Below are 26,601 nucleotides of genomic sequence, written 5' to 3' on the forward strand. Positions count from 1 at the left end.
TCAGAGTTCAAAGGCAGCAAATTTATCAGCCTCAACATTTTCATCTGTTCATTAAAAACAAAAACTTGATCCCGTAACAAGAGTGGATGCAACTTTTTAACCATGAAGTCTATTATCATTTAATTAAAAAGAAGTTGTTTTGATTGCACTTTGCATTTCACAGGGAAACTGACCCACGGAGTACAATCATTACAAACAGCATTGGTACCTAATCAGTAGAAAGGAAAGGGGGACTCAAAAGTTCAATGTATCAAGTTACATAAAAGAGACCAACAGTAACTGGCCTGAAGCACATCTCCCAAGTTACATTGTGTGCAAATGGAGCACTGCAACCTCTGATTTTATGGGAACACACAACATTCACAGACAATGCTGTTAAATCCTGGCCTGAACGTGGTGTGCACTTTGTGCCTTTGGATATGTGCACATGTGTCAACTGCAGTGTTTCCTGACTTGCTCTCAGCCTTACTGGAATAAGCAGGTTCAGAAAATGGGAGAAGTGCCATGGCACAGTGGCAAGCGTTGGCATTCCACTGCTCCAGACTCCCGAGTTTGTCTGTGGAAAGTCCGCACTTTCTCCAAGTGCCTCCATGGGTTTTTCTGTATGTATTTTCCTCCTACGTACCAGAAATTTCCACCCTATGCAGACACCAGTTCTTCACAACTGGTTAGATGGATAAGAAACTGGACTACAATGAGCAAAAAAAAAAAATGCAAACTGGCACATCTTCTAGCTGGGAATAAGAAATGATGAGGTGCCCAGTGGGCTCAAGCTACACTGTCAAGTGGTCAAAGAGACTTCTGGGTGTGCATCTAGCACAGTGAAGTGACTCTCTATGGACTACCCTGCTTTTGTTTTTTTTTTTTCTTTCAGTAAAGGATTAGGTTGAAAGAGTCGACATACAGAGAGTAAAATCTCACTTGCAGGAAGGAAAGGTGACCACATGTGTTTATTATATAAAGAGACAAAAGGGACGAGACTTGAAAACATATGACAAAAATCGAACAGATAGGATGCCCTTCCCCAGATATGTCAAAGGTGCCCATATTGTGTAAAGACAGCCTTTAATTAGCATGTTTGGGTATATTTTCCATGGTAAAGCTAAATGTCTTTTTTATAACAATTCTTTGAGTCCAAGAGGAAAGGCAGGGGGGCATATCACAAATATATCCTCTTTGAATTACACAATGAAAAATCAAACAGAGAGTGCTGTGTTCTTTCAGAATTCAAAAATGAATTGCGTACTTAACAAAATGACACATAACTGAGGCTTTCCTGCTTAAAACTAGCACACAAATTGATTTCCATTCAAACTCATGCTTACCAAGACCCTCTGCTCCATTCACACACACCAAACTCCCAATAAGCTTTATTCTTCTTTCAAACAAAGCTTTCCATATCCAGTCCCTCTATGTGATATCTGCTACTTTGTGAATTAAAGACAGACTGATAAACAAAACAAAATAATAATAAACAGCAGCTTTCCATTATCACTGTCCTAATAGCATGATGCTTCCTTTATGGAATTTGATTGTCTTTAAGGTTGGCAGCTTTGCAATGTGGCTTCAACAATATCAAAATGGGACAGAACTTAAAAATGACAATTCTATAAAAATGTAACAGTGTACCTGTTTCATTCTGACATCTCCAGCAGGTGTTGGGCTCTGTAAGGTTTAAACGAAATATTTTACTGTATGTATTATGAAAATTCATTTTAAATACTATAAAAAAAAAACTCATCCTGTCTGCACATCAATTAATGCACCAACCCACCCCAAAAAAGGCTTATTTTTTAATGTCTTTTTATAGCTTAATGCCAATATTGTTGCTTTTACACGGCAACACAGAAACATGAAGCAGTTGTGCACAGATTTTTGTGAGGTCAGCACATTCAAGAGTTAATTATTGGCTACTTTTCACAACTCACCAGTAGAGTGAAATGAAAAGCTCTGACTCGGGAGAGACAAAACTCCAGTCAGGACGCCTGAGCACCAAACCATATGCACTGTAAATGTTGGTCTGAACTTTCAATAATGACCACCAGAGCCTAGTTAACTGGACAGGGCAAGTCAGATGGCTAGCCCAGGATAAATGCTAAACTGCAGGCTTTGTCTTTCTGGCCAGCCAGCGCACATATGGAATAGCCCAATCCAGACTGCTGGATGGACAGACGGAGTTCTTGTGCAGGTTGTTGTCAAGTTGTTATGTACGTACTGAAACCAGGTCCAGATTGCTGTTGGGATGTTGCTTCTTGAGATAAAGTTCAATTACTTACTGGCTATGGCAGAGATCTGGCTCATGTCCACTTTGTCCATTGCTTCTTTAACAGTGCACATCAAATTCCAGTCCAGGTTTTTGGCTAGACAGCAAATATGGGGCCCTGGTCTGGGTGTCCACTTGGACATTGCACACTGCATTGCAGTCTGGGCTTTTGGTTTGCATGGAACAGACTCCTGTCTGGACAGTGCATATCAGATTCAAGTCATGGTAGTTGGTTAGCCATCACAGACATATAAATCACACAGCTGAAGTCAGGTTGCTCAACTGATTATGCACACTGTACTACAATAAGAGCTGATCGATGATGGATGCCTCAAGGGGCTAACCACTGGGTATTGAGCTCCTACTCACCCCTCACAATACATCGTAAAGCCATCTGTCCACTTTACTAGTTTGCTAGCACAAGAAAATGCTACTCTAGTATAAGCCGCTGGCTTGGAAGTACCTAATGGGCTCTAATCTGGCTTACAGTACATAATGATTTACAGTTCAGTTTTACTGGCTAACTAACCAGGAGCAGATTAAGTACTAGACACAACATACTGAACTCAAATCCAGAGAAGATGGCGGACTGGACAGAGCATGGTGAACTCCGGGGCCTGCCTTCACATTCATACAGAACTCAAATATGAGTTTCCATCTTTACAATGCATACTGAGCTCCTGTTAGATTTGCGATATTTGTTTTGTTCTAGGCCCAGCTGTTGAATGGACAGTCCAGTCTAGGATACTGACATGGAGGTACATACCTTATAGTCCAATTTTCTTACTTGCCAAGACAAACAGATAAAACACAGGTGCGAAATGCTGGTTGGACAGAATGGAATTTACCTCAGTCCAGCCTGTTACAGAGTGTGGGCAGACAAGTAGATCCCAAACTGAACAGCGCATACTACAGAACTCCTGTATAGTTTCCAGCTGGCCACATCACACAACAGGTGTGCCACTGTCTTTATACTGCACATTGTTGTTTTGTCCAAGTTCCTGACTGGCCAGTACTAACTGCGATTCTATCAAGTTGGTTGGTTGGCCAGCCAAGGCAGACTCTGCTGCACTGAGCCACGCTTACTGGGTTCCAGTCTGGGCTAATCACAGGCACAGTGTTTTACGGTGCAGATTTATTTATGTTTTTGGCCTGGATAGGAAAGTCAGGTACAGTTTGAAAGTGCATATTCCAGGTGGGACTGAGCCTGGTGAACTCCAGTGCAGGTTCCTGGCTTGGCCAAAAAAAGATAAACTGAGAGAGCCCGGTCTTTACGGTGCATTGTTTGTGTGTCCTGCTTTAAGTTACCGACATGGTGCACTTCAGTCTAAGTTACCGACTGGTCACTTCTTGTCGAGATCTCACTAGGTTAGCGGGCAGAGACAGACTCGATTCCAGTATAGGATCTTGACTGCTCATTGAGCTCCAGTACATTTTTCAATTTGACCAGGACAGTCAAGCAAATGGCAGGTTGAGCATACTATACTGGACTTCACGCTGGCCAGGACAGTTCACACAGTACATGCCAATCTACAGTCCAGGTCCCACAAACTGAGCTACTTATGGGAAAGTCCTTATTGCACTGCAGTCCAGATCTACTGAATGAACTGACAAAACGGACTGTCAGTTCAAATTTGTGGCTGGCCTGGCAGGGAGTCTGGTCTCTGTGTTCACAGTGCACATTGAACTAAAGTCCAGTTTGTTGGCTGGCTAGCTGGCCGGCCAAGACAGGACAGGCGGTTATGGGTTACGTCCACAAATGCCTACTGAACTCCAGTCCAGGCTTGCGGCAGGCCAGCACGGTCCATACGGGAAGCCTGCCCTTCCAGCACATCCTGGGCCCCGGACCGCTTCACTGGCTGACCCGCTGTGGGCTCTCATACCAGTCACTGACCGGACAGTTCACACTACTTCCCGGTCCAAGTCCTTCCGAGTTAGATTTCATATCAGGCCTCGGGATATTAAAACCCTTTCCAAGGCCTAAGAACGAACGGGGATACAAATCCCTGCCCTTCACAAGCCGTGTCCGAGCTTGCGGGCTCTGGCTCTTCATTTTACACACGCGTCGGTTAAAAAAAAAAACAAAAAACAACAACTTTCTACAATATTCCCACTTACCGGACAACGAAACTCGGGAAGCGCAGCCCCACTTGTGCGAGTCCCTCTCCGCGCTATCGCGATGAGCTTCGGAAGACTCGAGCAGCTGCGAGTGCGACGCTCCCCCCGAGCGCGAAAGGCCTAGCCGCAGAGGCGACAGGGAAACGCGAGGAGTCGCGAGACGCGGACAAAGAAAGGAGGCCACAGCGTGGCGGAGCTCACCCTGCATGCTGCTCACGGAGATGTGCTGGGCCGCGGGCTGCGAATGCGCCGCCGGGCCCGGGCTGTTGCCGGACGAGCCCGTGGAGCCGCCGCTGGGGCTGGGAGTCGCCATTGTGGTGCGTCTGAATCCAGCAGCTCGGAGGCTGCAATGCAGTAAGTTCACCCTTTAGAGAAGGAGGCAGGACACCTAGCTTCAGGATTTAGTATAGCAGTGAGAGGGTGAGGCAGGACGGCGAGCATCAATGCCGAGCGGAACCGAGACAGCAGGACACCGAGCTGGAGGACTCGGTTTGCAGGAGAGAGCGGGAAACGAAGATGAGACGGCAGGGCAGTGACTGTCAGTCGTGAGCATCGCAGAGGCGGCAGAACGAACAGCTTCGGGATTCGGCGGAGCGGGGGCAGTAAGCTGTAAGGGGAGGGGGGGGACTTGACACCGAGCGAGCCTCCGACTGGGGAGAGCTTACTGAGCGGAGGGGGACATGCCAGTGACGAGCACAGCACACCACACAGAGGGGGACACGGAGAAGCTCGGAACTCCGTGGACTGTAGAGAATAAAACCGGTGACAACCGGACATGGAGCGTCAGAACCAGTGAGCGGGGTGACAAATACCAAGGATAAGCACAGCAGAGAAAGCGGAGCTGAACTGGAAATTGACCGTAGTTGAGATTGTAGAACTCTGGACTTTATTCAACTGGACAGAAGCAACATCCAAACAGTGACAAGAAGACAGCGAGTGTAGTTTATGAGCAGGGCGCCAAACTGCAATCATTGACAAAGCAGAGATGACTTGGAAATTGACATTACCTGGGGACTGCAATATTGAATAGAATAAAACATGAAAAAAACAGAGCCCCATAACATTGACAGCAGGACATGGAGAGTACAGTTTACCGAGCAGGGCGGCAAATTGCCAATAATAAGTAGAGAAGAGACAAGTGGACTGAATTGGAAATTAACAGTACTCAGGATTGTAATACTTAATAAAATAGAAAGAGCATGAAGACAGAACCTCTAAATCAGTTCATTTCACTGACAGTGGGATGCGAAGAGTCAGAACCAAGTGCAGTTTACTGGGCAGGGTGACGAATACCAATACTAATCACAGAAGAGACATTTTTCTAGTCAGTCATTTTGTAACCCACTTGTTCCTGAACAGAGCTGCATGGGGTGCTGGAGCGTACCCTAGCGACCAAAGGGGTACAGTCCATCATTGGGTGAACACGCACACACAGCACAGACTAGGGCCGATTTAACGTTGGCAATTCACCTAACCTGCATGTCTTTGGACTGTGGGGGGAAACCGGAGATCCTGGAGGAACAGACAGCAGGACTGAATTGGGAACTGACAGTAGCTGAGACTGGGCGTTAATACTTAATAAAACAGAAAGAGTAAGAAAACAGAACCTCAAAACAGTGACAGCAGGACATGGAACTTCAGAAGCAAGTATAGCTTTCTGAACAAAGTGAAAAGTCAAGCAAAATGATACCTTTTATTGGCTAATTAAAAAGATTACAATATGCAAGCTTTCGAGGCAACTCGGGCCCACATGAACAAGGTGACAAATACCAATAATAAGTATGGCAGAGATAGCAGGTTAAGGAACATTGGGATGTAGTGTAGTGGGGCTACAAGATATAAAAAAAAAAGATTATATCTGAAGGAGGAGGAAATTGAGCCTTAGACTGAGTATAGTTTACTGGACGGAGTGGTAAATGACAGTAACGAGCAGAGCGGACAGAGTGGGACATGGAGATGCATGAAACTCCAGCTAGTTTAGTCATCGGGGCACTAACGTTCAATATTAAGCATAGCAGAGACAGTGGGGCTGATTTAAAGAATGACTGTACTAGCAATTGCAGAACTCTGCACTGTAATACTCACTAGAATAAAATCAGAAGAAAGACAAACCCTCAAAACAGTGACAGCAGGACGTGGGGCTTCAAAACGGAGTATAGTTTGCTGAGCAGGGTGACAAATGCCAATAATAAGCCTACTGTAGATGAAATAGCAGGACTAGGATCTTTGGCATTCAGTTTAGTGGGGCAGCAAGCAGTAACAGAGAGTATACAGTATATCTGAGAGAGGGGGACACCGAGCCTCAAATTGAGAGTAGTTTACAAAACAGAGGGGCAGCAAGCCATAATCGAAAGCATATCTGAAATACTAAGTATATTACACTCAGCAAGAAAACTGAGCTTAAAAGCAAAGTATACCAGAGGCTGCAGGACACTGTGCCTGAAATACTGAGCAGGGTAGCAAATCCCGATAATAAGCATAGCAGAGCCTGTAGGACCGACTGCTGGTAAATCCAGTATAATTGACGCTATGGAACATGACTACAATACTCTTAAAGTATAAACAACAGGAAGAGAGAGGCTCATGGGATGCAGAGCCTCGAAACCCAAGTATAGTCTACTCATCTAGACACCAAATTTTGGTAATAAGCAAAACAGAGGCAGCAGGACTCTTGAGCTAAAAAATCGAGTCTAGTTGAAAGTCTAATAAAGGCATCTGAAACACCGAGTCTGAAAACTGTGAATGCCTGAAACAGCAAGTTTCAATATGTTTTGTAGAGATAGCACAGCACTAAGGTTCAAAACTGAACACCATTTAGTCACCAGGGTGACAAATATTATGAATAAGCATAGAAAAGACAGCAGGAATAATGAGTAGGAAAATCAAGTGCATCTGAGCTGGATGGATACTGGGCTGCAGTAGAGTACAGTATATAATTGAAATAGCAAGAAACAGAGTCTCAAAATTGATTAAAACCAACAGAGCGAGGCTCCAAATATCAATAATGAGCATTGCAGGGATTGCAGAGCATGGAGTTACAATTCGCCTGGACAGGGAGTTCTAAAACTTGGTGTTACAGAGGTAGCAGATCTCTGAAAACGGTATACACAGTAGCAGAAACTGCACTTGCATTATTCAACACTGCAGAAGTAATAAGACAAATTGTAAAACCAAGTATTGCGGACACTCTAATACTTGAATATACCAAAGACAGAAGAAAGCAGAGGCAAAACTGAGTATACCTCAGGCAGCAGCACTGTAATTCTGCATCCTAGTAAGTGTGGGCAGCGAGTTCTAATACAAAAAAAAAAAACACAATACACGGTGGTGCTGGGCGATATGACGATATATATCGTGGGGACGATAGAAAAGTGTCTATCGTCCTATTTCTCTTCTATCGTTTCTATCGTTTCTAACCTAATTTTATCAATTACTAAAGAAAATATTGCATTAAATAGGCTATGACAAATGAATGATAATGTCTTGTCGCTATGCAATGCATACTCTATTCATCTCTTATATAAGTGATAATCAAGAATAAAAATGAACTTTTTCGCAAAGAAACTCCATCTTGTGGTTTTGTGACAGTTCAGTTAAATGTCACTTCAAAATAAAGTTGCAAAAAAAAGTATGCAATGATATTTTTGTCAAACTTTTCAGAGAATAACTGGAAATGTACTTTATTGTGGGTGGTATATCGTGATATATATCGTTATTGTGATATAAAATAATCCATATCGTGATATATGATTTTTCCATATCGCCCAGCACTAATACACGGTTACTATAATGCTCAATACATGTGTTGGTAGTTTGTTCCAGAGTCCCAGAAGTATTTTCTGGCTTCAGTCCTGAACACACTTCTTAATTTCCATTGCTGTTCACGAGTATTTGATTCACCCTTAAGCCGAAAGATTGTTGCTGTATCTACTTTATCAATACCTTTGAGGATTGATTTAAAATACCTGGATTGCGTCCCCACACAGTCTCCTCTGCTCGACACTAAACAGGTTTAATTCTGTGAGTTTGTCACATTAGGACATGTCCTTAAGTATTGGGATACACTTGATTGCTCTCCTCTGCACGGCTTCAAGAGCTGCTATGTCTTTCTTGTAGCGCTGTCACCAGAACTGCACACAATCCACCAGATGTGTATAGTTTGAGCATAATGTCCCTTGACATACATTCAACAGTTTTTATGGTATAACTTAATATTTTATTTTAAATCTATCTATCTATCTATGGCTCTGCTTTGTGGGGACTCCCTCTGATAGTGTCAGGTGACATGTTAATAGGTGTGTCCATCCCATCCATCTATTTTATCAAGTGCTCGTTCACATCTGTCTATCTATCTATGTAATCCTGCCTACTATACCAAATTCTGTCTATCTACTCCTGCCAACTACACTAAAATATCTATCTAATTTTTACATTGACCCCAAAATGCAGAAACTGGGAAACAACAGCTCACTTTTGTAGGGTCGACGACCAATTATAAGCAGAAGTTGGTTGGATCAAAAACCTGCAACCACAGTGGGTCTGCAGTGCCGAGTTTGGGAACCGCTTGTTTATAGTTTAGAGAGTGGAGCAAAAGCATTGAGCATAACTGACATTGATGTATGATCACTATAAAATGAATGACACAACACCGTATTAGAGCATGACGCCCAGCCTCAATACCAAGTATAGCTTCAGAAGTCTAATACATATTGACAATACATTCTGTTAGAAAAGCATGCTGGTCTCCCAGATTTTCTCAAGGAAGGGACTCGGCTGTCTTCAGTGCTGTGTGATGGAAGACACCTTAAGTTAAATAAAATGAAATACATTTTATGTAAAATTCTTTATTATTTAGTATTTTTATATAGGATATAATTTTTTTGGAATATTACTGATTTATAGTATGTAACTCGAAGCAGTTAAAGCAGGACACCTAGCGTTAAAACTGCGTCAATCGCCCTGAAGCCGGACACGCTGCACTATGTAGGCAACATACAAGAAACGATATTCTTTTTTTCTAGTACAGTATTATTATTATCATTGCTATTACTATTATTTTTATTTTGATGTATCATTCTTTGCATGTAGAGAAATGGATACTTGAAATTGTATTGTAAAACTTAACAAAAGTACACATTCACAAACTACAATATCCAAAATGCAACGGGACAACTTCCGTTTTTGTTTTCTTCTTCTTCTTCGAGTGGAGAGGAAACCAAAATGAAAAGCGACGCTTCCAAACGAGAATTGAGCAGTTCATTTCAGCGGTGTTTCCCGGCCATGTGGCGAATGTGCAACTTTTGCATGTGCTGCTTTTTCGCTTTAGCCGCTTACGTGCAGGCAAGTAGAAGTCGGGCCGGCCGAGTGCCCTCCCGGGTCTTGTAGTCCACCAGAAATCGAAGTGTGCGTATTGAGTTTTTTTTTTTTTTTTAAAACGCGTGCCTTTCAAACGTAAACAATTAAAAAAATACAAATGACTAAGAGCTTACGTGTCTTGCTATGTTCAGTAGAAGAGGCACGAGTGTCCCGTCAAGAGACTTTTCCTTTCTTTTTTCTTTACATTTCAAAAGATTTCTGATCACAGCCGAGTTTTCTTTTTACAGGTGAACGACCCAGATGCCGGAATCTGGATGGTAAGTATCGGATTGTTCAACGTAATTAAAAACTAGAGAGCTAGTGCCTGCTGCAATTTATACGCGCAACTAAGTAGCTTTTATGATGTTGGAAAATACTTAATTTACAGTAAATACGTCGTTTAAACTGACACAGGAGTTAGTTACTGTGATTGGATAATGTCATAGTCATTTATCAGTTTTCTTTATGCTGTTAATTTGGGTTTGCCTTATGGTGGACTGGCAGTCCATCCAGTTACGTTTCCTGCCCCGTGCCGTGATTTTTTTCTTATGTTCTGCTGACCACGTAAGTGGACGAGTGTTTTAGAAGAATGAACCGAATGGAATCCGCTTTCCTATCGCATCCGGAAACGTACAACTTGATTTGGCTCACAGAGGAAGGCGAGCGGTCGTCCTTGGGCCTGGAGGACCCATTAATGACGTTGGTAAATTCATTTATTCTTCTTGCCAGGGTTTCAGAAACCAGCGAGAACTGTTAGTAGGTGTGATCAAACATTGATGGGAAATCGACAGTAAGCAATCACCCATTTAAGAGCCTAATTGTTGAATATTAAAAAGCAAAAAGATGTTTCTTTTTACTCATTTTAGGCACAACCTTTTTCTGATGCTCTGCTGTCTGTTTCTCCACAGGCTGCCTACATCATACCATCAGGGCTGTGTTTTATGGTCTGTGTGATGCCTGCAATAACAGGTATAGAATACTCCTAAATGATTCTAAAGTTCGTTTCACAAAAAGCACTCCAGCTCTATCTATAACTCAAATAACGAAAATATAAATTGAATTTTTAGCAGGTATGAATATAAAGTGAAATTTAATTAACCAATGTTAAGTATTTTTTTTTTAACATAATGCCTTTCGAAAGTTTGCACCATATAATGGCTCTTTCCAGGTCTAGAGCTAAAGTACTGCTAACCCATGTGGCACAAAGTACAGCTTCAGTCTGGGGTCCTCAGTCACAGTCCTGGAGGGCCGCAGTGGCCACAGGTTATTGTTCTAACCCGGCTGCTTAATTAGAAAGCAATTCTTGCCACTAATTTGATTTCATGGCTTGTTAGTGCTTTAACTCTGCTATGTCAGGTCATTCTCCATCCATCCATCCATCCTCTTCCGCTTATCCGAGATCGGGTCGCGGGGGCAGCAGCTTAAGCAGAGATGCCCAGACTTCCCTCTCCGCGGCCAGTTCTTTCAACTCTTCCGGGAGAATCCCAAGGTGTTCCCAGGCCAGCCGGGAGACATAGTCCCTCCAGCATGTCCTGGGTCTTTCCCGGGGCCTCCTCCCGGTTGGACATGCCCACACCTCACCAGGGAGGCTTCCTGGAGGCATCCTGATTAGATGCCCGAGCCACCTCATCTGACTCCTCTCGATGCGGAGGAGCAGCGGCTCTACTCTGAGCCCCTCCCGGATGACTGAGCTTCTCACCTTATCTTTAAATGAAAGCCCAGACACCCTGCGGAGGAAACTCATTTCAGCCGCTTGTATTCACAATCTCGTTCTTTCGGTCATTACTCATAGTTCATGACCATAGGTGAGGGTAGGAACGTAGATCGACTGGTAAACTGAGAGCTTTGCCTTACGGCTCAGCTCCTTTTTCACCACGACAGACTGATGTAGAGCCCGCATCACTGTGGACGCCGCACCGATCCGCCTGTCGATCTCACGCTCCATTCTTCCCTCACTCGTGAAAAAGACCCCGTGATACTTGAACTCCTTCACTTAGGGCAGGATCTCTCCCCCAACCCTGAGAGGGCACTCCACCCTTTTCCGGATGAGGACCATGCTCTCGGATTTGGAGGTGCTGATTCTCATCCCAGCCGCTTCACACTCAGCTGCGAACCGATTCAGAGAGAGCTGAAGATCACGGCCTGATGAAGCAAACAGGACAACATCATCTGCAAAAAGCAGTGACCCAATCCTGAGTCCACCAAACTGGACCCCTTCAACACCCTGGCTGTGCCTAGAAATTCTGTCCATAAAAGTTATGAACAGAATCGGTGACAAAGGGCATCCCTGGCGAAGTCCATCTCTCACTTACTGCCGGCAATAAGCTCTGACACCGGTTGTACAGGGACAGAACAGCACTTATCAGGGGGTCCGGTACCCCATACTCCCAGAGCACCCCCCACAGGATTCCCTGAGGGACACGGTCGAACGCCTTTTCCAAGTCCACAAAATGTAGACTGGTTGGGCAAACTCCCATGCACCCTCCAGGACTCTGCTAAGGGTGAAGAGCTGGTCCACTGTTCCGCGACCAGGACGAAAACCACACTGTTCCTCCTGAATCCGAGGTTTGACTATCCGACGGACCCTCCTCTCCAGAACCCCCGAATAGACTTTTCCAGTGAGGCTGTGGAGTGTTATCCCTCTGTGTTGGAACACACCCTCCGGTCCCCCTTTTTAAAGAGGGGGACCACCACCCCGGTCTGCCAATCCAGAGGCACTGTCCCCGATGTCCATGCGATGTTGCAGAGACGTGTCAACCAAGACAGTCCTACAACATCCAGAGCCTTGAGGAACTCCGGGCGTATCTCATCCACCCCCGGGGCCCTGCCACCAAGGAGTTTTTTGACCACCTCGGTGACCTCAGTCCCAGAGATGGGAGAGCCCACCTCAGAGTCCCCAGGCTCTGCTTCCTCATTGGAAGGCATGTTAGTGGGATTGAGGAGGTCTTCAAAGTACTCCCCCCACCGACCCACAACGTCCCGAGTCGAGGTCAGCAGCGCACCATCCCCACCATATATGGTGTTGACACTGCACTGCTTCCCCCTCCTGAGACCTTCATGGCCTCTCCAAATTCCTCCCATGCCCGAGTTTTTGCCTCAGCAACCACCGAAGCTGCATTCTGCTTGGCCTGTTGGTACCTATTAGCTGCCTCCAGAGACCCACAGGACATAAAGGTCCTATAGGACTCCTTCAGCTTGACGGCATCCCTCACTGCCGGTGTCCACCAACGGGTTCGGGGATTGCCGCCACGACAGGCACCGACCACCTTACGGCCATAGCTGCGGTCAGCCGCCTCAACAATAGAGGCACGGAACGTGGCCCATTCGAACTCAATGTCCCCCACCTCCCTCGGGATGTGATCGAAGTTCTGCTGAAGGTGGGAGTTGAAGCTACTTCTGACAGGGGACTCTGCTGGCTGTTCCCAGCAGACCCTCACAACATGTTTGGGCCTACCAGGTCTGACTGGCATCTTCCCCCACCATTGAAGCCAACTCACCACCAGGTGGTGATCAGTTGACAGCTCTGCCCCTCTCTTCACCCGAGTGTCCAAGACATATGGCCGCAAGTCCGACGACACGACCACAAAGTCGATCATCGAACTGAGGCCTATGGTGTCCTGGTGCCAAGTGCACATATGAATACCCTTATGCCTGAATATGGTATTCGTTATGGACAATCCGTGACGAGCACAGAAGTCCAATAACAAAACACCGCTTGGGTTCAGATGGGGGCATTCCTCCCAATCCCGCCCTTCCAGGTCTCACTGTCATTGCCCACGTGAGCATTGAAGTCTCCCAGCAGAACGAGGGAGTCCCCAGAAGGTATGCAGTCTAGCACTCCCTCCAGAGACTCCAAAAAGGGTGGATACTCCAAACTGCTGTTCGGCGCATACGCACAAACAACAGTCAGGACCCTCCCCCCACCCGAAGGCGGAGCTGCACAGGCTCCAAATAGGGGGTCGGGGGGTGTGGCCAACAATAAGTATGCCCACACCTGCTTGGCGCCTCTCACTGGGGGCAACTTCAGAGTGGTAGAGATTGGTTCCAGAGTCCAAGCTGTGCGTCGAGATGAGTCCGACTATATCTAGCCGGAACCTCTCGACCTTGCGCACTAGCTCAGGCTCCTTCCCCTTCAGAGAGGTGACATTCCACGTCCCAAGAGCCAGTTTCTGTAGCCGAGGATCAGACTGCCAAGGTCCCTGCCTTCGGCCACCACCCAACTCACACTGCACCCAACCTCCTTGGCCCCTCCCATAGGTGGTGAGCCCATGGGAAGGAGGACCCACGTTACCTCTTCGGGCTCTGCCCGGCCGAGCCGCATGGGTGTAGGCCCGGCCACCAGGCAATTGCCATCGAGCCCCACCTCCAGGCCTGGCTCCAGAGGGGCCCTGGTGACCTGTGACCGGGCAAGGGAAAACGTTGTCCAAAGTTTTTGCTCTTCATTGGAGGTTTGTTGAACCGCTCTTTGTCTCATCCCTCACCTAGGACCAGTTTGCCTTGGGTGACCCTACCAGGGCATAAAGCCCCAGACAACATGGCTCCTAGGACGATTGGGACACGCAAACCCCTCCACCACGATAAGGTGACAGTTCAAGGAGGGGAGGTCATTCTCATATCCTAGATTTTTTTCACCTTTCTAAGGATATCATCCAAATAATTTGAAGGCTAAAATGGAGGAGTAATTCTCAGTCCTTCCCTTTTTTCTCTTCACTTTCCTTCCAAGTTTTTAATTAAACCCAATAGTGGATGATAAATACACACAGGAATAGATGGTAAAAAGCTAAATGGAGAAATGCTGGTCTCTTTTGTCTTTTGCTTCCTATTGCTAATAAGGGCTGATTAAAAACGAAGAATATAGCTGGTTAAGACTAAAATAAGCAATAAGGGTTCATAATTTTAATGAGTGAGGCAACTAAAGTGAAGCAGAAGTGTTACTTGAGCAATAAGTGCTTCTTATTAAGCAGCTGGGTTGGAGCAAAAACCTGCAGCCACTGCGGCCCTCCAGGACTGTGATTGAGGACCCCTGGTTTAAGTGACCTGCTTGGGATTATAGTGCAAGTAAGTGTATTCTCTGAAACATGTACAGTACAGGCCAAAAGTTTGGACACACCGCCTCATTCAATGTGTTTTCTTTCTTTTCATGACCATTTACATTGATAGAGTCTCACTGAAGGCATCAAAACTATGAATGAACACATGTGGAGTTATGTACTTAACAAAAAAGGTGAAATAACTGAAAACATGTTTTATATTCTAGTTTCTTCAAAATAGCCACCCTTTGCTCCGATTACTGCTTTGCACACTCTTGGCATTCTCTCGATGAGCTTCAACAGGTAGTCACCTGAAATGGTTTTCCAACAGTCTTGAAGGAGTTCCCAGAGGTGTTTAGCACTTGTTGGCCCCTTTGCCTTCACTCTGCTATTTTGAAGAAAGCAGACCATGTTACCATATTTTATTACTTGGCAACAGTCTACAAGTATACATTCTCTCAGATGAAATATAGTGCAAGCGTAAGGTTTTCATTTTACTATAGCACAGACTGTAGCACATTAATCACAAACAAGAAATAGTCGTGGACTGTAGGATAATTGGTCTAATTTACAGATGCTGTTTTCAAAGTGAACCTGAATCTGTTCAATTTTTCATGTAAGTGCCTTTATTTTAAATGTCGAATAGTGAGGGCAAAGCTCTGTAACGTCTCCCAACATATCACTCAAAATTATAACAATCAAAGTTATGGCAGCAACAGGAAATCACCATTTGCCAAAAGGAAAGAAATTGGAGACATATGCTGTTTTATTTGCTGCACAGTCACTCTTCTACCTTCTCCATTTTAGCAAATGGTGGTGGTGGGGGTGGGGGCCCTCCAAATTGACATCGCTAGAATCGGGGGGGCCAGTGTTCATCCACGACTCAACAGACATCACTGACAATGCATGAGGGTCCTTGGTGTTGTATTTGCTGTCACAGGTTGTGTATATTGCACTGCTGCCCCTGGCCTATAAGTGAGAATCCCATTGAATTTTATGCACATGACGGTAAACCTGACTTTGGTGGTGGCGGCGGGGAAAGCCGAAATTGTAGATCATGAGTGGCAGCTAAATTGTAATACTCAAGTTAGAAAGAATCGAGCAAGTTGATCAACATACTTGTACAAGGTTTGGAGATGCTTTCCAGTTCTATACGAGGTGAGACACAAAAATAACCGGATTGGTAAAAAAAAATATATATATATATATATACTGTGTATATTTATTGATGAATTCCAGCATTCTAAATATTGTCACCTTCTATATACTGTACTCCCCCTCCCGATCTCTACACCGCTCCATACGTATCTTCCATTGATTGAAACGGTGCTGGAAGTCTTCCTGCTTGAAGCTCTTCAACAGGCTTGCCGTGTGTGTCTTCACTTCATCCGTTGAAGAAAAAATGTGTTTCCGTCAGGTCACTTTTGATTTTCGGGAACAAGTAAAAATCACAGGGAGCTAAATCAGGTGAATAGGGAGGATGATCGAGGACAGGAATGTTTTACGGAAAAAGCATTGTGCACTGAAAACAGTATAACCTCCATTCAACTTAAAATAATTCCGGTAATGATTCACACTTAATAATATTTTCAATCTGAACCAATAGAATTCTTTTTATCTTATTGAACAAACAATTTTTAAGTTGAGGCAAATCATTTAGAGTGATTGGATGCAATTCACTTGTTTTACACTGAAGTAAATCTATTTTTTAAGTTGTTCCAATTTATAATGGTTTATTTGTCGTAACCTGTTTTTATGCTATTAGAGATATTATGAACATAACCCATTCCAATTCTGTACTTTTTACATTTATTTAAAAATCTACTGCAAATACACAAGCATTTTGCAGTGTAAATCTTAAATCTACAACAAAAAATTATTAAACGTTTCTACAGCTTTCTTGAAAGTATGTTTTATTGTGAGTTCTTATACTTAAAATTGACAGTTGAGAAACAGGGTTACTTACTAAAAATCCTCCGTTATAAAAGTCTGCTGCAAAAAATAACTGGACCCGTATAGCCACGTCCACTCCACTCGGGAAAGTGTTCTTCTTTTTTCACAGCTGGAAAAGTTCGACCAGAAGAAAATACAAACGGCCCTCCGACACAGCACATGAACAACCTAAAATATTAGGCTAACTGAAGTAGGATTTTTACGTTTATTCCCTCCACCATAACTTACTTTGGTACAAACAGTTTTTTTTTTTATTTGATTGAGATCTGAAGCCAAATATTTCAAGCTACAACACTAAATGACTAATCTTAAGTTGCTTGAAAGAGAAAATTTCCGTTGAATGAACAACATCAATGTTATACTTTTTTCAGTGATGCGCGGGAGCGTTATCTTGCCTTGTCTCACTTTTTTCACCCAACATTGTCGCGGAAACTCGTGTAGCGATTGTTGTGCAGATACCGACTGGGCTCTTCACAGGATATACCGAGCTGGTCGGTGTGTAGGAGGGGATAGAGTTCTATGATTCACGTCCATCCGACCTCCAGATGGTTTTCCAGGAAAGCCCCAAGCCCAGTCCAATTATTTTTGTGTCTCGCCTCGTACACAGATTCCACCAAATTCAGTGCAAGCCAACGTCGACTTAAACTGCAGTAGTCGTTTTTTCTATCCATTTCTTCCACTCTTCTAGAAATCCTTGGGGATGCTGAGCCTATGAGAGTGGCATCCGGAGATAAGGCAGGCTTTTACCAGTTCATCAGAGGACACCTTGATTCACACGTCCACACTTGGTCGCACTGGACTCGATCAGATATATTCAGCTTTTGGGATTCCTTTTCTGTGAAACCACCTTATTAGAATAAATGGCGATTTACTAATCCATTCTGTTGTGCTTTATGGCGTTTTGTGATGGTGTCGTGTTAAATGTTTTAATTTAAATGAGTTATTTGGGTGGCCCCATGCATAGACGGTGCTGCTGTGATGCGAGAAAAAGTTCAAACCTGCCTGACAATAAAGTATCACTGTCATTTATTTTAGAGAATTTAATATGGAGTCAGCTGTCTGATTTGCATACGGCTTCCTGCCTTATCGTTGCTGGTGCTGTGGGTCTGTCAGTCTACAGAAATGCAACCAAGAACATCCTCCATGAGGAGGAAGGCAGGTACGTGACTTGTGGCAAATGCAGAGCGGGTAGAGCCCCCCCAGTTAGTGTATTTACTGGGTCATCACCGGCCCAGTTCCAGGGTTCATTTGGTGTAAGTCGGGCCTAAAACTCATTTATGTTTGGGTACTGCAGAAAGTTTATTTAAGGAGCCTGGCGGTGAGAAGTGTCTCCACAATGTGGCCTGTGATGTCTCTAGATTTTTATAATTTTTTTTTTTTTACTTCATTGGTTTTATTAAAATCAAATAGCATTCCATACAAATAATAGTTTTACAAAAAAAAAGGTTTGAAACAAATCAACCCCCAACCCTGAGAAAGAGAGCTAGGCCAGCAGAGTAAAACTTAAAGCTAGTGTAAAAAAGAAGCGACTCGACACACGTAGAAAAAGTTTGGGGCAGCCACCCGTATAATATTCCTAGCTGGAAAGGATTCTTTTAAGTTCATTTAATGATGATGACAGCATGGAGTCCGAAACGGAACTGGTGAAGGTTTGAAAAGATGGCGGTTTTAAGTGGTCAGACAGGAAGTGACGTATTTTAACTGGAAGTGATGTTTCTCTGACATCAGCCTGTGAGCCGGGACCGGAAGTGACGTTCTTCTGGGCGCCGGAACTGGAAATGACGTTCTTGATTCAGATCGGTTTTCCCGCGGCTGGTCTGTAGAGATAGCAGGAGAAGGTTTAATGCAACCCGCCCTCCCCTGGCCTGCCGTGGAATTACCATTACTTGGTCCACACAACGTCCTGCTATTCGCACGTGTGTGACACTAGCAAAAATAAGTAAATAGATAAATAAATAAAGGTAGATGGAGTAAAAGAGGGGAAACAACCTGCTTCCTCAATTTAAATGCTTATTCTAAAATGTTACTGATCCGATCCTGCCAGGCTTTGAAAAAGTTTTGCACAGTGCGAATTTGATTTTATTCCAGTTTCAAATAGTAGATGTGACATCAGTTACCCACTGACTTAGAACAGGAGAGTTAGGATTCTTCGAGCTGACCAAGATAAGTCTACATGCCAGCAGTGTAGTACAGTTTGTTAGTCCTCCTCCACTTTAAGCCCCTCTGGGAGTGACCCAAACACAGCTTTTAGGGGATTAGGAGGGATTGGGACACCAAGGCTGTCTGAAAGGCATTTAAAGATTTTGGTTCAAAATGGTGCAGGCCCAAAACATGAGGCCCAGTGAGGCTGGAGCTCAATTGTTTGATCTTGCCCTGGAAACATTTTGGGCAATTTTAAACGAGAGGGATGCACTCGATAGATAATTTGGAGTTGAATAATTGTATGCTTTGTGCATATGGAGCTCGAGTGAATTCTCTGCATTGCTACTTTCCACTCCTTTTCTGAGATGTTGAGTGAGAGATCCTTTTCCCGCTGTACTCTTGGATTTTTGAAAGGGAGGGACTCTAAAATGGTTTTATATATTACGGAAGTGCTGTCCGAGTCCTCAAGACTGATCAATATTTTTTCCAACATAGATAGGTGGGAGGTGAGGAAAATTGGGCAGCTTTTGTTTAACAAGGTTTCTAATTTGAAGGTAGTGAAAGAAATGTTTTTCTGGAAAGTTAAATTTGGAATGTAATTGTTCGTAGGATGCAAAGACGTTGTCTATGTACAGATCTCTACGTGATTTAATCCCAAATGTTTTCCAAAAATCTGTACGTTTGAGAGGGTGGAAAAAGGTGGTTCTCGTGCAGAGGTGTCACAGATAAAAGCTTCTCTATCTTAAAATGCTTCCTCCATTGGAGTGAAACACAATTGGGTTATTAGTATATTGCTGACAACTTATATTTATTGGGGTGCAAAGCAAGGAAGTACTGCAGGATTACATTTCTATTGTGGACCAATAATTTACTTAGGTGAATCATAGATAGATGGATGGATAGATAGATACTTTATTAATCCCAAGGGGAAATTCACATAATCCAGCAGCAGCATACTGATAAAGAACAATATTAAATTAAAGAGTGAGAACAATGCAGGTATAACAGACAATAACTTTGTATAATGTTAACGTTTACCCCCCCGAGTGGAATTGAAGAGTCGCATAGTGTGGGGTCTCCTCAGTCTGTCAGTGGAGCAGGATGGTGACCGCAGTCTGTCTCTGAAGCTGCTCCTCTGTCTGGAGATGATCCTGTTCAGTGGATTCTCCATGATTGACAGGAGTCTGCTCAGTGCCCGTCACTCGCTGCCCAGCTCCGTACCTACAATAGAGCCTGCCTTCCTCACCAGTTTGTCCCTCTTCTTTATGCTGCCTCCCCAGCACACCATCGTGTAGAAGAGGGCGCTCGCCACAACCTTCTGATTGAACATCTGCAGCATCTTATTACAGATGTTGAAGGACACCAGTCCTCTAATGAAGTATAGTCGGCTCTGTCCTCTCTTACACAGATCATCAGTATTGGCAGTCCAGTCCAGTTTATCATCCAGCTGCACTCCCAGGTATTTACAGGTCTGCACCCTCCGCACAGTCACCTCTGATGATCACGGGGTCCACGAGGGGTCTGGTCCTCCTAAAATCCACCACCAGCTCCTTGGTTTTGCTGGTGTTCAGGTGTAAGTGGTTTGAGTCGCACCATTTAACAAAGTCCTTGATTAGGTTCCTGTACTCCTCCTCCTGCCCACTCCTGATGCAGCCCACCATAGCAGTGTCGTCAGCGAACTTTTGCACGTGGCAGGACTTCGAGTTGTATTGTAAGTCCGGTGTATGTTGGCTGAACAGGACCGGAGAAAGTACATCAAAATCGGTCGGGAAAAGAAAAAAATATATAATATTAATCCTAATCCAGGAAACAATATGGCTGTTAGGAAATGAACCGTGGCAGGACTGTTTGATGACCGTTAAGATCTTGACATTATTAAATTGTTGTCCTGATTTAACTGAATGATAAAAGTGGCCATTCATTATTTTATCGCCACAACAGGGTTGGGTGCGTGTGGTGATTTGAATAACCCATCAGTACAAACTTACAGAGTTTTGAATGGTTAATAAAGATCATCCATCCCTCAGCAGACCCCAAACACATTAAAGACATTTTACTTTCATTGGTTTGGTGGAGAAGACTCTCAAGTCTTAATCTCGCAGTTTGTGGGTAGAAGGTACTGTCATGAAATCTCTGTTTTAAGAATAAAATACTTTTAATATGTACACTTTGAATTTTGGAAAGATAAAATCTCTGTCATTATGATGTAAGTGACTTGTGATATTTTTGAAGAGACAAATGTGTAAGTGCTGTACTTTCTGTATTTAGGGAGCTTTTTGGTTTGCTGTTAGTTGCTGTATGGCTTCTCCTTTGTCGCCGTTCAGGGAAGTAAGTTATTTTTATTTCATTTTATTAACCTATTAATGTTTGATTAAAAATTAGAAGTGGAAATCTTGAACATCTCTATTATATAAAAAAAAAAAAATCCTGTGATGAGACTTTTTTCAAGAGATTCTTTCAAGTCCCGCGAGACAAGACTGTGGCCGTGACATTTTTTTTTAAGTCCTGTCCTCCTCTCAACCATTTTCAACATTTCTGGAAAGTTACATTTAGAGTGGATTTAGGATGCAAAGACATTGTCTATGTACAGATCTCTACGTGATTTAATCCCGAATGTTTTCCAGACATTCAACCACGCCCGCGGTCCTGTCACCTCTCATTGGTGTGAATGCTTTTGTCAGACTCGGTTCCTGCGCTCTCAGCTCTTATAAATTGTTACGTTTTCCTCACTTAAAGTTCCCAATTAAAGATGACGTCCATCCATTATCCAACTCGCTACAGGGTCATGGGGGTCTGCTGGAGCCAATCCCAGCCAACACAGGGTGCAAGGCATGAAACAAACCCTGGGCGGGTGCCAGCCCACTACAGGGCACACACACACTCACCCACACACCAAGCACATCCATCCATTGTCTAACCCGCTGAATCCGAACACAGGGTGACAGGGGTCCGCTGGAGCCAATCCCAGCCAACACAGGGCACAAGGCAGGGTGCCAACCCACCGCAGGGGACACACAAACACACCAAGCGCACACTAGGGCCAATTTAGTATCACCAATCCACCAAAACCTGCTTGTGCATGTCTTTGGATTGTGGGAGGAAACTCGCACAGACACGGGGAGAACATGCAAACTCCACGCAGGGAGGACTTGGGAAGCGAACCCGGGTCTCCTAACTGCGAGGCAGCAGCGCTAACCACTTGCTACACCGTGCCGCCCCGTATTATTTCCAAATCTTATTGATGAATTTCATCCAGAAGGGTTTTCAACAGAAGAAACACGTATACGGGCAATCCTAGTACCGAGAAACGATGAAGTCAAACGAATGAATGTGAAAATTGTCGATCGGTTACACGGCAGTTAAGTTAAATGCATATCAATAGACTATGCTGAAACAGTTGGTGGTGATGGTGCGGAAGCTAAAAACTACAATCGTTAACACCGTCTGGTCTTCCACCAGCCAAATTGCTGTTGACAGAAGGATGTATCGTAATGTTATTACGTAATTTATGTCTGAGTGATGGGCTATGCAACAGGACAAGATTAGTTGTATTCAAAATTATTCAAACAATTCTGACATGTCAAATTTTAACAGGTGACAAGAAAGTTAATGTAGTAAATCTTCAGGGGATAACATTACACAACAAAGGAGGTCTTGATATACCAGTCGTATTAAAACGTTAACCGTTTCCTGTTAGAATAGCTTTTGCAAAGACAATTTACACATCACAGAGGCAAACATTCGAAAAAGTCGTTTTATTTAATAGAGAGAGAACTAAATTCTCTCACGGGCAGTTATATGTTGCATTGTCATGATGAAAGTCCAAACGCAGAATCAAAATTCAGTGCGATTTTGACAAAAAGTTTGTTTTTACTGAAGTTTTATAGTAAAATTGTTAGTTTTAAAAATATTTGCGTGCTAATTTCAAAGCCAAACAGAGCACAAATGTACAATGCCACAAATAACTCTTGACGCAACATGAAACATAATTTACTTTCAATTTATTATGTTTTACTATTTTTTAATATGGTTAATTACTCACTGTAATGTAAAGCAGTTCTATTATGCATATGTAACAATTCTACATTCGCATCCCCATACGCAAGCGGCAGAACTGCAAAGAGCTAGCGTGTAGCACAGGCACGGGAACTGGCGAGCGAAACCCCCAGTCCATCCATCCATTATCCAACCCGCTATATCTTAACACAGGGTCACGGGGGTCTGCTGGAGCCAATCCCAGCCAACACAGGGCGCAAGGCAGGAAACAAACCCCAGGCAGGGTGCGAGCCCACCGCAGACCCCCTAGTCCTTTTAAAAAAAAGTATCTGCAGGAGACATTGGGACACCCTTAACTTTGTCTCCTGCACTGTAAAAAAAAATAATGTTAAATTTACGGTAAAAAACTGGCAGCTGGGGTCGCCAGGATTTTACCGTAAAAAAGAAGGTAACAATATTTTTTTGGTCTATGGTACACTTTAAAAAATGTTAAATTTACGGTAAAAAACTGGCAGCTGGATTGCCAAAATTTTACTGTAATAAATAAGGTGAAAATATTTTTAGGTCTACATTTATAATTTTGTAGTAAAAACTATTTGGTCTTTGCAACAAATTCCAACAGAAGGGAATTAGTGATGGGTCGTTCTTGAGCGATTCGTTCATTTGGAACGAATCTTTAATGTGACTCGGGAAGAAACGAGTCGTCTCGTGGGAGTGATTCGTTCAGTCGCGCATATGCATTTGCACAACTTCCTATGGTTGCTGTATTGGAATTATTGATTCACCTGTTTCGAGTCTTCGGGTTTTTCGAGTCGTTCGTTCATCACGTGATAGCCCCATAAAGCTTAACCAACTCAGTCTGAGCCGGAAACAGAATTGAACGAAATGACTCGATAAAAGATTTGTTCATTTTGCTGAACGAGACTCAAAGGTCCGAGTCTGTAAAATGATCTGAACTTCCCATCACTAAAGGGAATATCTGACCATAACCAGAAGTTCGTGTTGTGTAATATACATGACAATCAATAACCAATATGTATTGGCTGAGTCAAACCCCAGTACACAGTTTGCATCAGTTAAGTAACAACAACCAATAGCAAGCATGTACTATTTATTTGTATACATCAAAAACAATTCAATGTTTAAGGAAGTTACGGCACGTTGTCTGGTGGGGAAGTACAGTTTTCTTTTGTGGTGTATGGTGTCCTACTTATCGAATACAACCCACCATAAATCGGCTTCCATAACCTTAAAAAACCTTCAGCACGTGAGGAAAAATAAGTCTGCTAACTTAGGTGAAGTTTCTTTCCCTCGTATTCAAAGGTATGCAGTTCACCAGGAACAATATTGTAAAAAGGGGCGTGTCCTTATGCAAATATCGTAGCCGGTTTTACTGAACCAGTGATTTACCGTTTTACATTTTACGGTTGTTTACCTTCGTTATTTAAGAGTTTTACACTGTAAAATTATCTTGATTTTTTTTTTCAGTATAACTGTAATGCATCAATAAACGATATTTAGCATATTTTGAAGGAAGAAAAATATTGATTTTACAGAACTTGGCTGTAAAAAATAATGAAATTTACTGTTTAAGATATACAGGTAATTTTCAGTAGAACATAAGGTAACTTTCCTTTTTTTCAGAAAAGGTCTTTTACTTTCACCATTTACAGTATTTGTACCGTTAAATTTACTGACATTTTTTACAGTGTGTCATTTGTGAAAGGTTTTATAGTCTTGTGTGGAGCTTTAAGTGCAAACGCCTTTTCATGCAGAATCCTCGGGCCCAGTTGTGCTCTGAAAATGATTTTTTTTTTTTGTCATGCGTTTGGTTTCACTTTTCTGTCCTCCGCCTACCCAAAGCATGAATTGGATGTTAATCAGCGTCGAGGCACTGAACTGCTGAATGTGCCAGTGAGCCAAACGTTGGAGTGCCATTTGGCTCCCCTCAAACACGTCTGCTGGCTTCACCAAGTTAAAACAACTACAGGAAGGAAAAGGCATTCTCACAAATCCGTAAAGGAAAAAGCCGCTTCAGAAGATGGATATTGATAGACGCGTGCAGTGCTTGAGTGTTTGTTATTGTCTTCTGCACTGAAGAAAAAGCTTTTGTTGTTAACACGCTTATCATTTGCATTTTTATTTTATCAGGAATCCAGTTGGAGGACTGAGACTTTCAGCTGCAGGTGTAATTGTTGCATTTCCAGTTGTGGCCTGGCTGTATTACCACGTGAACACACACCTGAGAGACTCCTGGCCCTCGCACTGTAAGACCGCCCTGTGAGAAGCAGTGTAAAAGCATCCGAGCCACATTAACCCCCTTGGAGACCACTGAGTGCGTAACGTTAGGCAATCCGTGCACATTAGCGAAGTATGAGGACAATATTTTTGATGATGCCAGGATGGTTTGTGTCCAGTTCAGTTATTTTTGTAATATATGCCATACACTTGGCCTGGACCGAGTAAAATGGGGTTCAGAAAAAGGACGATGGAGGCTGCGCGCTTCTTGACACGATGATAACATGTGCTGACAACGTTATTAACTGAAAATACGAACATCAATTGAAGTAATTCCAGGAATATGTCATCCGTTTTATCACCAGTCTGACTTGCCAAGGTGGCAGATCACCAGAGCATTTCTAGCTGGCAATGACTGCAGGGCACAAGTGATAAAAACTTTTAAAAAACATTGGAAGAACTGATCATTTGCATTTTCCCCTATGGCTGTCATGTCTGAGATACCCTTTACATCCATCATGATAATGCGGTCAACCTGTTCATCCCCGTTCATCCATCGCAGTGACTCTATTTCAAGATACAGTTTAATGTACATCTTTAGAATTTGGATCACTTTCTTTATTTGTATATTGTATGTTAAACTCTACTTCCCTGTGTACGCATTCTTTAGGCTCGGCTTGTGAAGTTTCAAAGTATAAGAGTTGGCAGTTTTTTACCACCAAAACACTAAAATGTCCGTCTTGCATCTTCCAGCGTGTTTCAGGTATTAGTATGTCCGTTGTGCTGTTTTGTCTTCACAAGAACCAGTAGATAGTAAGGCTAATAAAACAACTCCAGTACTTTAAGAGAATATGGTGATCTGTGCAAAGGGCAGGTCTTACAAACCCAACCACCGAATGCGCAGGCCTCTCGGCAGCACATGCAAACTTCACAAGTCCTGTTCACATTATGGCTGTGCAGTCAATTTTACATACTCTATATCAGACCAACTCCTTGCAAATGCTACGGCTTACAAAGTTTTCCATTCATTTGCGTAATTTAGGCTCCCCAGAACCCGATTTGACCAGAGACGCACGGTGAGGTTCAAGGCTGGTGACTCCTTCAGAATCAGATTTCCAAATATATGAACCCAAAAGAGTAGCTTATTCACAAATCAATTGGCAGCCAACATGCACATTGACTACTGGTTATGTTTCATATCTCATCGGCATTCTTTACGCACACGCAGGTAAGGCGCATATCGGACTATTAAAGAACGTTACGTTTATAGCGGCGAGAGCGCGTTAAATGCGTGCTAAATCTGCCCTTGCAATTCCACAATTCATAATCAATGCAAATGAAAGTATAGAGTGATTATAGAGTTAATTTTTGACCATCTTTGAAATATTTCGCGCTTTTTAATATCTTTTAATGCCGATGCTTTCATCAATTTTAATACAGACGGTCCAACAAAAGGATAACAAGAAAAACAAAAGTTTTTTAATTTTTAAATATTGGATTGTTTTT

General features: G+C 43.3%; 2 protein-coding genes across 8 annotated transcripts in view; one reads left to right on the forward strand and one right to left on the reverse strand.

Annotated features, from left to right (window-relative positions):
- The window catches only part of LOC120517075 (dual specificity mitogen-activated protein kinase kinase 4), a 59,645-nt gene extending 54,535 nt beyond the window's left edge, over positions 1–5,110 (reverse strand). For 2 of the 6 annotated variants that reach the window (XM_039739161.1, XM_039739162.1), the window contains exons 1-2: positions 4,382–4,532; positions 1,630–1,665 (exon numbers count right to left, since the gene is read on the reverse strand). Coding sequence is in view for 4 of the 6 variants with exons in the window: in XM_039739156.1 (XP_039595090.1) it covers positions 1,630–1,665; positions 4,583–4,694 (148 nt within the window). In the remaining 2 variants the exon portion in view is untranslated. Of the gene's footprint in view, positions 1–1,629; positions 1,666–4,381; positions 4,533–4,582 lie in introns of those variants that run through there. The other 4 variants (XM_039739156.1, XM_039739157.1, XM_039739160.1 and 1 more) reach the window with 4 other exon arrangements.
- Positions 5,111–9,528: 4,418 nt separating this feature from the next.
- tmem220 (transmembrane protein 220) lies at positions 9,529–25,940 on the forward strand. Of its 2 annotated transcripts, XM_039740337.1 has the most exons (6): positions 9,538–9,721; positions 9,985–10,014; positions 10,645–10,705; positions 17,755–17,878; positions 21,130–21,189; positions 25,009–25,940. In XM_039740337.1, exons 1-6 carry the CDS (start codon positions 9,602–9,604, stop codon positions 25,139–25,141), a joined length of 528 nt encoding a protein of 175 aa, XP_039596271.1. In that variant the 5' UTR covers positions 9,538–9,601; the 3' UTR covers positions 25,142–25,940. The 2 variants fall into 2 exon arrangements, with proteins under 2 accessions (XP_039596272.1, XP_039596271.1); XM_039740338.1 differs by lacking the exon at positions 21,130–21,189 and having other exon boundaries at positions 9,529–9,721.
- The last annotated feature ends 661 nt before the right edge of the window (positions 25,941–26,601 follow it).

Source organism: Polypterus senegalus, chromosome 17, assembly GCF_016835505.1.
Source record: "Polypterus senegalus isolate Bchr_013 chromosome 17, ASM1683550v1, whole genome shotgun sequence".
NCBI classification, from domain to species: Eukaryota; Metazoa; Chordata; class Cladistia; order Polypteriformes; family Polypteridae; genus Polypterus; species Polypterus senegalus.